We start from the raw sequence: 11794 nt of genomic DNA, 5'->3' as shown, positions 1-11794 counted from the left end.
GGAAAACTCGACGAAACCGCAGGAGAAGACAAGTGGAACCGGGTCGGGTCGGGAAAAAGGAAACGGGCTGGTGATCCCATGCCTCACCTCTCCTTCCTTTTCCCTCATTTCCTGCTCTCCCTATTGGTCACTTTCTCCTCTCCTCATTCCCGATTGGACAAAACTCTCATCCTTCTGATTGGTTCATCCTTGTTCTCCTTTTTTTTTTCCATCCATCCCTTTTCCTGATTAGGCAATCTCTTCCCCCCCATCTCTCTTTTCTTCATTTCTCTCCACTAATATTAAAATAATAATAATAATAACTATGAAAGATATATATAAATTAATAAATAGTAATCTTTACAAAAGTACTTTTCGAATTTGTAGTTCCGTAAAACCCCTATCGTGACTCCGGCTTCGATTTAGATTACGCCTACGCGATCGTCCCGTCGAGAACTTCGAGAGTACGGTAAAATAGTAACTTGCACACGTCACTAAATAACAGTCGACGAAAGTCAACAATCTCGCCAATAGAGGCATTTTTGTCAGTTCACTCTTTTAAAAATTAATAAAATCGTAAAATTAGGGACGGGTTGTCACACGTCACGTGGCAGTATGGGCCTGCTCCTGGGCTCTGATACCATGTGGAATTATTAGAGAGATTGATCAAAGGTTCACTTCCAACATTACCAATATTATCCCCAACTTGGTAATTACCACCTACACAATCCGTCAAGTGTGGGATTTTATCACAAAAGGCATCGGTATTAGTTGGAGTGGAGTTAGGATATTTAAACTCTTCTTTTCTCATAAATACGGTTGATGTGAGATATTTCAACACCAACAATCGTCCGATGAGATTGACTGAAGCACATCTCACTCGTCATGATACATATGATGCATATAACTCAACATGAGTTCAGATGTGCATAAGCTGAATATTGGCTTAAATGTGCATAAATGTAAATTAAGGTAAAGTTATTAAGCCACTCATATCCCCATATCTATCATAAAGTGTGGTGTAGAAAGTTTGAATTGATTGATTTCATTGATATGTGTAGGGTACAATATATTCAAGTTATAGACTTGGAGTACAAGTAACATTCCTTTTGATACAAGAATAATAAATATAAAATCAGGAAATGTAATCACCAAATCAATTCTTAAAGGGAAGGAGAATCCAAATTTTATTCTTCTTTCCTAACATCCCTCCCCAAACTTGATGATTGTGGAAAGACAAGTTTGGACCGAATGAAGATGAACCGAGTTGGGGATAGGCCTTTGTTAAAGACTTAATCAGGCTGATCAACAAACGGAATAAACTAAGAGTACCCATTTGAACACGTTCCCGAATAAAGAGATAATCCAATTCTATGTATTTAGTTTGAGCATGAAAATTAGATTCGCAGCCATATACGTAGTGATCAAATTATCACTAAAAAGAAGAATAAGATATAGGGATGATTAGTGGACCTCACGAAGAACATAAGATAACCAGATATATTCCGGATAAGCGTGACCAAGAGCCCAATATTCCAATTCAGCACTCGATTGAGAAGTTGTAGGTTGCTTAGAAGAGCCTCAAGAAATAAGGTTAGGACTATGAAAAAGCAAATACCCAACCGTACAATGGCGGGTGTTAGGGCAGCCAGCCCAATTAGATAAATGTGCACGACTTCACTACTACAAAATAGGGCTTTCATGACATTTGATAAAAATTTTAATGACATTATTTTATTAAAAATGTTATTAAAGTAATATTATGACGCAACTAAAAAAAATGTGAGGAAGATTTTTTTTTTGTTCAATAAAATATGCAGAAGATTTTAAAAGGAAAAGTGGAAGATTTATCCCTTAAATCTCTCAAGCAGTTATAGATTATTTCTTTTTAACGCCACTACGCTTGAGAAGCACGTTGTTTATCAACTGCTCAAGGTTGGGAAGTTCGATGAGATCCTTACCAAGATTGACAGAAGGTCTGGCAAGGCGATTGAGAAGGAGACAAAGTTCTTAAAGAACAGAGATGCAGTTATGGTGAAGATGTACCAAGCCCATGGTTGTGGAGACCTTTTTTGATTAGGTCGCTTTGCTGTTCGTGGCATGCGCCAGATTGTTGCTATTGGTGTTATCAAGAGTGTTGAGGAAGAAGGATCCCAGTGGTGCCAAGGTCACCAAGTCTGCTGCCAAGAAGAAGTGAACCACTGTCAGAACTCAAATTTTCACTCACGCAAACTTATGCTTTTGTGATACAAACTCTTATCTTAGTTGTGTGGTTTTAAGTGGTTTAGTCAGTTTAGTTTGTAGTTGTTTCAATTCCAGTCTGATGTCTTCATTCTCGAGTGTCCGTTCCCATAATTGGGTTTTAGACAGGAGGTGGTGACACATCTGGTTTATGCTTAAGAGAGTAGGTTTGTCTTCATGATTCATATTTAATAGACTGATATTTGTTGGATTCGTAAAGCAAGCAGAGGCAATCTTATGAATTAGTATTTAAGAGAGTAGGTTTGTTTAGAGGATTTCTATATGCTTGTGAAAATTGTTCTTGGATTTTTTTTATATGAATCATGACAGGTTTTTCAAAATCAAAATTTTGTTTAGTGATGATGACAAACATCACTCCAAAGGTACACTCTCTCTCCCTCTCTCTACATGCGTGTTGCTTTTTTTTTTTGTCACTTATCTTCATTTTGGTCATAGGAATAATTTCATATCCTGCTCATTCAGTCTATAATCTTATAAATTTTATGTTTATTTTTTTTAGTTCAATTATTGAGATGATAAGTTGTAGCACCACAAGTTCAATCTCAGCTAGTATGTTACAGACTTGCCCTTCACCCAGACCTCATAAAAACTGCATTAGGTTTAGGCTTTGCTTTCAAGTCTTGGATAAATATGTGTTTATTCTATTTTTATTTAACCACTAGTTTAAACTGCAAATTGAACCACTAATTTACGGTTTCTATTTAGTTGTGCACAAATCAAGAAGAACGAGGACAAGGGAGACGGGAAGATCCACAGTGATCAACAAAGAGTTTTTCTTTTTGTTTTTCTGTTGTCTTATGGTAAGGATCCTCTCATTCAATTTATTTATTTTTTGTAGGAGCAGTTTGAAGGATAAAAGCTACATACACTCAACAGGAAATTGATGCATTAAGAATAAAGTGGGCTGAGTATGTTGATGAATTCATTGCAATAGATGAAACACTAGATTAGCTAGTTTGTGAAAATGTTGATGAATTCATTGCAATAGATGAAACACTAGATTAGCTAGTTTGTGAAATTTTAAATAAGTGAACTTATGGTTTTATTTTAGTAGGAAGGCTCTACACATTATATTGTCTTTTGTAATACTTTGGTGGTGGGTGAATTACAAATTTATGAAGCAATATTATTTTATTTGAGGTGAATATCTTACTTCTTGGATGAATTATGTAAGTCTTGTTTTCAAATTAAAAATACATTACATATGTCATCAAACATATTTCAGGACATGCATTGAATGGTTTATGACAAGCTTTGTGTTGTTGCTAATATTCAATGACGCTGTTGTGCTATAGACATGATGCTATACAGATGTCATGCTTAGTATATCATGACGCTCATTCCTTTGTTTATGACACATATTCCGCGTCTCAAATTGAAATAGATGACACACTTTTTTAATTCAATGACACTTGTTAGGTGTCTCTAAAAGCTATACATGACACTGTGCATATGTCATAATTAGTATACCATGACACTCATTCATCTGTTTATTACACTTATTTCGTGTCTTAAATGGTAATAGATAACACAAGTTCTTAATTCAATGACGCTTGTTAGGCGTCCTTAAAAGTAATACATGACACTCTTTCAACGTCATAAAAATATCTTTAATGACACCCACAAAGATGACGTTAAACCCTTGTGTCATTAAACTTTTAACATGACCCATAAATTGCGTCATGTATGTAAAAATTTGTAGTAGTGCTTGCTATGAGAGTGGAGCATGGTTTGCAGTCAACCATGTTCGACCGCTTCAGAACATCAACAACATACTTTGTTTGAGATAAATGAAATCCAGAGGCAAGTGGTCGAGAAAGTAGTTGTTTAGGCCCAAAATATTGGTTTGGGCCGAGTGTGGAATCATTCTCGGCCCGGAAGGATTTGTTGTTAGGGGCCATTTTGTTCATGGGCCGCTTAATTAGAGTCGGTCGAGCCCATTGGGAAAATGAGCGGCCTAGATAAGGAAGAGGCGTGGAAATTCTGCGTTTAACAAAAATCCTGATGTGATAAGGAGTCCCGGTGAGATAAGGAGATCGAGACACATTTTGAATACGGCCTGGTAGAAAGGCTAGGTCCAAAATCCTGATGGGAGTAGGAGTACTCGAGATGGTGTTTGGTTAGAAGAAGAAGTTCTAATCCGAGTAGGGTTTAACTACTCGGATTAACTCTATTTAGGAAGTATCTAATGCTATAAATAGAAGAGGCTGTGCATTGTTCAAGTCTCTCCAATTCAACACACAACTGCCCTACGAAAACTCTCTCAACAACTTTGAGATTTTTTATTTTCTCTTTTCGTTGACACATCTTCCATTGGCATCAACAGCACTGTGAAAGGAACCGGTGACATCTTCAGTCGGTATAGATAGCTCTGTCACCGTAGAATCAGCCGATCTCGCAGTATCTTCCGTTGGCATCAACAGCACTACGGCGATGATGGTTGGTTACCTATCCAAGTCTCGGTCAAGAAGGATTTCTAAATCCTTATTGATCGAGGTCATCTCATTAGCCTTCTCGGCGAAGTGAGGTGTTACAGCTTACTGAGCTCGGCGCATTGCATGCCGAGTTATTTTATGATTGGATACTCTCAAGTGGGATTTAGAGTTCGACATTCAGACGGTCGAACCACGTTCACTATTAAGACTTATATCCGCTTTGAGTATTTGTGCCCTTACACTTTGGTGTCGATTCGGCATGAGTTTACTCTGACGAATACTATCACTGTGACCAAATCCAGCGAAGACGATTCGTGAATTTCGTAAGAATAGTAGCCTTGTCTTCAGGTTCGAAAACCCAAGAGGCCGAGACGTGTTCCTTCCTCAGTCGCAATCGCAAGACGCAGAAGTCAGCCACGCACCCAACGTAACATCAATAAATTTTACTCCTCAGTCGAGCTCGGCCGAAGAGTTGGCACGCCCTGCATTCAACCGAATGACGTAGTTAGCTTATAGATTACTCGGTCTGTGCGCCACATAGGCTTGGTAGTTTTTAGGGTCAACATTTTGGCACGCCCAGTGGGATCTAGTGCTAAACTGCGAAGTTCATGCCAAAGTGTGCCATAGGCGTCAAATCCCCTTAACGCCGTGACACCTGAGTCTACAAACGCGACTCGTCGAGAAAGGGAAGTTAATCTCAGCGGTCAGCTTCGCAGTCTAGAAGTGCCTAACAGAAACATCTGCATTCTTAATGAAGGGATAGTGGAGGATTGTGACGAGGATGGTAGTGAAGGATCTGATCCACCAACAAGATCGTTTCTTCAAAAACGACTTGACGAGCAGTCTCGGACGGTTGAACAGACGCTTAGTCGAGGAATCGATAAACTGCATGACGTGATACGCAGTACCAATGAGACACAAACCAGATTGTTAGAAATACTGGTTAGTAAGGTCAGCGACGACAGATCTTTCGATCTTTTCCAGCACTTGCCACCAAGAAATAATTTGTCACCAATTGTATAGGCCGAGTCAATCCCTGCTCGGCTCAAGCTAATTGACTCTGAAAAATGAGGAGAATCGAATAGTAGGTCAGGCGGGTCCGACCATAGACCACACCCGTTGATATGACCGAGGTTTAGCGGATGATCGATTCGGCCATGAAAAAAGGGCCGAAGTTCTCTAAATTTATCCATCCGTATCCAGCTTATGTGGAACAGTTCGAATACCCTAAAGGTTTCAAAATCCCAAATTTTAGCCTTTTTGCCAGTGAATCGTCCCTGTCTTCGTTGGAGCATGTAGCTCGTTTTACTGCGCAATGCGGAGATGTTAATAGTGACTTTCATAAGCTACGGCTGTTCAACTTTTCGTTGACCGGCTCAGCATTTACTTGGTATTTTAACCTCCCTCCTAATTCCATCCAAAGTTGGGAGGAGTTGGTCGAGAAATTTCACGAGCAGTTTTATCGGCTAGGGATGGAAATGTCAGTTTCTTCATTAGCAAGGATGGCTCAAGCATCTGATGAGTCACTAATGGATTATCTTACCAGATTCAAATCGGCCAGGAATTGGTGCCGTGTGCCTCTACCCGAAGTTGAATTTGTCAGACTCGCTTTGAATGGCCTCAATGTGGAATACAAAAAGATGTTCTTAGGGGAAAACTTTCGGGATATGTATGAACTAGCCCAGCATGTCGAGCAATATGATTATTTGCTCCGAGAAGAGAATATCTCGAAATCCTCATCCCGGGGGACGATATACAAAAATCCCACAGTTAGTTATGCATCGACCGAAGGCGAAGAGTCTCAATACATCAGCGTGGACACGGCCGAGATAGTAACAAATAAACCATACATTTGCAAGGCTTTGACTCAAATTAATTCCAAGGATGCCAAAATTCGTTTGACCACGGAAGGAACAGCGAAGACTTCAAAAGTTTACACCTTTGATATTACAAAGGCCGAGGCGATTTTTGATCAATTGCTATCAGCAAAAATCATCAAGCTTCGGCCAGGGCATAATATTCCCACGACCGAATAGCTTAAAGGAAAAACATATTGTAAATATCATAACTTAACCAAGCATGCCACAAACAATTGTGTCGTATTTCGTGATGATATCCAAAGTTGGATTGACAAAGGAAAGCTAAAGTTTCCTGAAAAACACATGACGGTTGATATGGATCCATTCCATTCAGCGACAATCGGCATGGTAGATGCCCGCTTGCCCAAAAGCAAAGGAAAAGAGAAGGTAGAATTTACCCCAGTACAGCACATCCGGAAGCAAAGCTCCCAGCCTCGACTCAAGATAAATCTATTTTCCAACGCGCCACCTACCGAGCTATCAGGACCAGCCATAGTCGAACCAATGTCGAACCACAACAACAAAGAAAATGATGGGCCAATAGTACCATAGATCCTAAAGAAAGGTTCCCAACCTCGACTCAAGATCGACTTGTTTTCTAATGCACCACCCATCGAACTCTCAAGACCTGCCATAGTCAAGTCCATGTCAGACTCTAGTGAAGATGGGAATGGCGAGCCAATAGTTCTGTGTAGCAATTGTAAGGCACGCATTGTATTGACCGAACCCAAGGGGAAACTGTCTCCGATGCAGATGCCAACATCACAACACCAATCGGCGATTGCAGCAAAACCTTCAAAGGAACCTAGTGAAGGCCAGCGCCAGAAAGTATTCGACAAGCTCGACCCAAGAAAACAGACAGACAGACCTATATCGGTCAGACGACGCCTTGATTTTGACGTACCTTTTACAACGAGGACTATTATTCCCGCAATTCCAGTAGTTCGAGCTCATCAGCAAATCAAAAAACCTTCAAGCCACCTGAACCACGTGATCAACGTTGGTACAGCTACAATTCTCCTACCGGCATGTATACCGAGCTATCCAAATCCTAGAAACATCGACGTCAGCGTATAGATTGCTTGGCTCGACGACAAGCTGCCTAGCCTATCTCGGCCACTAAATGGCAGCCGAAACAGACGGCAGGAAGCGGAAATGATCGGCCAACCCCAACAATCATGGCTGAATTACAAGGGCAGAAGGAAACTAATCGGGACTTCGAAACTACCATTGAAGCAGCCGAGAAGCGCATCAAGCTTCTTCTTCGGCCAGGCGAAATGAAAGCTTGTTTCGAGCAATTTAAGAAAGAAGCCAAAAGCCAACTGCCTCCGTCACCATTGAAAGAACCTCTAATCAAAGTTCGACGGAATCTGCATCCCCCATTCCTCGGCAAATCATTAGAATATATGAAAGAATTTCATAAGACATATTCCGCCAATGATTTATATGGGTTGCCCAAGGCCTGCCAAGAAGCTCTTGATCTGCATTAACTTGCCCCGATGCTGAGCAGATCATCTAAAAAACCATCGATCCCGCAATGAAAGCCAGATTCCAGCACATTCGAGAGGCTAGGGTTCTCGGCTTCGAGGTCGATCCATACACGGACATTGACACAGGCGAGGTCATTTTTTCTCTCGACGACCTTCAACACCTTCAATATCATTTCGAAGTCTTTTTGGCTGTCTCCTTGTTCGGTTTAATGGCAGATGAGACAGAACAAGTGACACGTCTGGACGCTTACCTGGACAATAGGAACGCCCGGATAACCTATGAAGAACGAGCTCGCCAAATACGGCAGGAACAGAATCCGACGCCAGATGCATGCAAGTCCGAAGACGACGGTCAACAGGATACAACGTCGAATTGTGTGACACAAGTGCCTGAATATGTTGAGACACACAGCGAATTGGTCGCTAATGCTCCAACACACAATGATATAGTCCTTCCCACTCCAGAAGATGACGACCAGGATCCAATGGGCCATTCAGTCCTTGAAAATATGGAAATCAGCATGGTCCATGTCCTTCCTGCCGAATTTCAGTTGACTACACACTAACCAAGTTCTTTGGACGGCGATGTGGTCACCGAAGAGGCAACACAGGTTGATTTCGTCACTACTCATGAGGACGAGTCAACTAACGGCGATGATAAACTTAAAATAGCCTTGGACATCTTGTTTCCCCGTTCCTCCTCGACTAATCTTCAACATTTAAAACCATTGTATGTCATGGTCCATATTGAAGGCTACCCAAACTCCAAGATTTTTGTCGATTGCAGAGTGACAGTCAATATCATGCCTGTATCTGTCATGAAAGCATTACGACGATCTACCGACGAACTCATTCCTTCAGGAATCACCATAAGTAGCTTTGTCGGTGACAAGTCTCAGACCAAAAGGGTATTCCCTCTAGAGGTCAACATTGCAGGTCGCAATCACATGACTGCATTTTTTATCGTCGACTCAAAAACCGAATATAATGCTTTGCTCGGTAGGGATTGGATTCATCAAACGAATTGCATTCCTTCTTCTTTATACCAAGTCCTCATTTTTTTGGATGGTAAATTGGTCGTGGTCCACCCAGCTGATACTCAGCCATTTGAAACTAACATGATTCAGGCCCGCTATTATGATGATCACGTCGGTTATATTACCCTACAAGGTTTTAATGCAGAGGGACGGTCGACTCGGATCTCAGTCCAGAAAGTCATCGAGGTAGGCGCCGAGACTGTCCACCAGGATTCGGCAAGACTTGGTTTGGCTAATTTGCTCCCAACCACTGATGATTGACATCAACAGCGAAAGGCATCGGGCCGCAGTTTCATCCACGATGGAACGCCTGCTGGCTCATTGGTATGCTATTTCTAAGCACCCGCATTCGGGCATCAACTTAATTGAATTCCTGGCCGAGGAAGATAACGGCCCAGTATTATCATTGGATAAAGTTCAGGCCACACCGGTCGAACTCGAAGACAATCGGCCCTAAGTTAAAGATCATTTAGAGGAAATCAATGTTGGGACAGCCGACGATCCTCGGCGTTTGTTTATTGGTGCGTTACTACCCCATACCATGAAAGTTGAACTCCGTCAACTACTTCTCGAGTTCAAATACTGTTTTGCGTAGAGCTATCATGAGATACCTGGCCTTAACCGTGCCCTTGTCAAGCATGAATTACGTATCAAACCTGGATGCAACAACCTCCTCGACGATTCTCGACCGAAGTACAGCTCGGCATTAAAGATGAAATTGTTCGACTCTTGAATGCCGGATTTATCCGCACTGCCCGATACATCGACTGGTTGGCGAATATCGTACCAGTATTAAAGAAAAATGGGGCCTTGCGTATCTGCATTGATTTTCGAAATTTGAATCTGGCAACGCCTAAGGATGCATATCATATGCCGATTTCAGATTTGCTAATCGACGCCGCAGCTAACCATGAGATATTGTCATTAATGGATAGACATGCCAATTATAACCAAATATTCATTGCCTAGGCCGATGTTCATAAACTGCTTTTCGCTACCTAGGGGTACTTGGAACCTACGAATGGGTAGTCATGTCATTCGGTCTAAAAACGCTGGAGCCACATATCAACGAGCGATGAACACTATTTTTCATGACATGATTGGCACAACCGTAGAAGTATATATTGATGACGTCGTGGTTAAATCAAAAAGTCACCAAACGTATATTAATGATCTTCGGCAAGCTTTCCGCCGTATGCGTTGGCATAACCTTAAGATGAACCCGGCCAAATACGCATTCGGTGTGTCGGCTAGCAACTTCTTAGGATTTCTTGCCCACCATTACGACATCGAGGTAGACGAGAACAAAGCTCGTGCGATTATTAATGCCCCATCACCGACGACGAAGAAGCAACTACAGTCTTTACTCGGTAAGAGAAATTTTCTCCGCCGATTCATATCAAATTTGGTGGGCAAAATGAAAGCGTTTTCTACGTTGTTGAAACTTAAGGACTCTGACAAATTTGAGTGGGGTGACGAGCATCAAGCCGCTTTTACGCAAATCAAAGTCACCCTTACAACACCCCCTGTCCTCGTCCCACCTCGACGCGGTAAGCCTCTCAAGCTATATATTTCGACGGCCGAAGAATCCATCTGTTGTCTTCTTGCGCAAGATAACGAAATCGGCCGGGAACAAGCCATTTTTTATCTTAGTCGAAATCTCAAACAACCAAAGATCAATTATTATGCCGTCGAGAAGCTTTGCCTCGTTTTATTTTTCGCCACATCAAAGCTTAGGCATTACATGCTCCCGTCGGTCACCCAAGTCATTGCCCAGACCGACGTCATCCGCTACATGCTCACTCGGCCAATAGTAAAAAGTCGAATTGGGAAATGGACAATGGCGTTGTCTGAATTCAGCTTGCAATATGTGCCCCAGAAAGCTGTCAAAGGTCAAGCCCTGGCTGATTTCCTTGCCCATCATCCTTCACTGTATAACTTTGGGGGCAACGACATCAAAATCGGCATGGTTGAAACGCGTAATAATTACTGGACGATGTACTTTGATGGCTCGAGTACTTCATCTTCGACTGGTGCTGGAATTGTTATTCAATCCCTACACCACGATCGTTGGCACTTTTCACTCAAACTTGATTTTGATTGCACAAATAATCAGGCCGAATACAAAGCCATTATCATCGGCCTTGGTATCATTCACGACTTACGGGTGACCCGTGCCTTCATCTTCGACGACTCCGAACTTGTGATTAACCAACTTAATGGTTCTTTTCGGTGCATGAGTTGTACCCTGGCACCTTACCACATGGTTGCCAGCTATCTGACCGAATTCTTCAACGGTATTACCTTTGAACATATTTCCCGGATTCATAACACCGACGCAGATAGATTTGCTTAAATCACCTCCGGTGCACAACTCCTGGGGGGCAAGCTAGGTCGAGAAATACCTGTGTTACGACAGTTATACCCGGCCTTGGTTAACCAGCAAGTCATCCGACGCGATAACATGATACGTACAAGAGTCATGTCGTTACCTTCGTTATTAGACCGACAAGACCCTATAGATGTTTGTACCATCGAGGCAATATCAGATGACTGGCAAAGGCCCATTATGTGGTATTTGACAACCCCAATGGCAAACACGATCGCAAGACAAGAGTTCATGCCACAAACTATGTCGTGTATCAAAACGAGTTATACCGAAAAGGTGAGGATGGTTTATTACTGCTATGCCTCGGCCCTCAAGAGGTTGCTCAGGCAATCACAGAGGTCCA

At 42.0% G+C, this 11794-nt stretch overlaps 1 protein-coding gene across 1 annotated transcript; it reads left to right on the top strand.

Annotated features, from left to right (window-relative positions):
* The first annotated feature begins 10902 nt into the window (after window positions 1–10902).
* LOC126622495 (uncharacterized) lies at window positions 10903–11418 on the top strand. The gene has a single exon (XM_050291299.1). The coding sequence runs from the start codon at window positions 10903–10905 to the stop codon at window positions 11416–11418; it is 516 nt and encodes a 171-aa protein (XP_050147256.1).
* The last annotated feature ends 376 nt before the right edge of the window (window positions 11419–11794 follow it).

Source organism: Malus sylvestris, chromosome 5 (assembly GCF_916048215.2).
Source record: "Malus sylvestris chromosome 5, drMalSylv7.2, whole genome shotgun sequence".
NCBI classification, from domain to species: domain Eukaryota; kingdom Viridiplantae; phylum Streptophyta; class Magnoliopsida; order Rosales; family Rosaceae; genus Malus; species Malus sylvestris.
The sequence above is the reverse complement of the archived record's forward strand: the minus strand, read 5'-3'. Positions and strand labels throughout refer to the sequence as shown.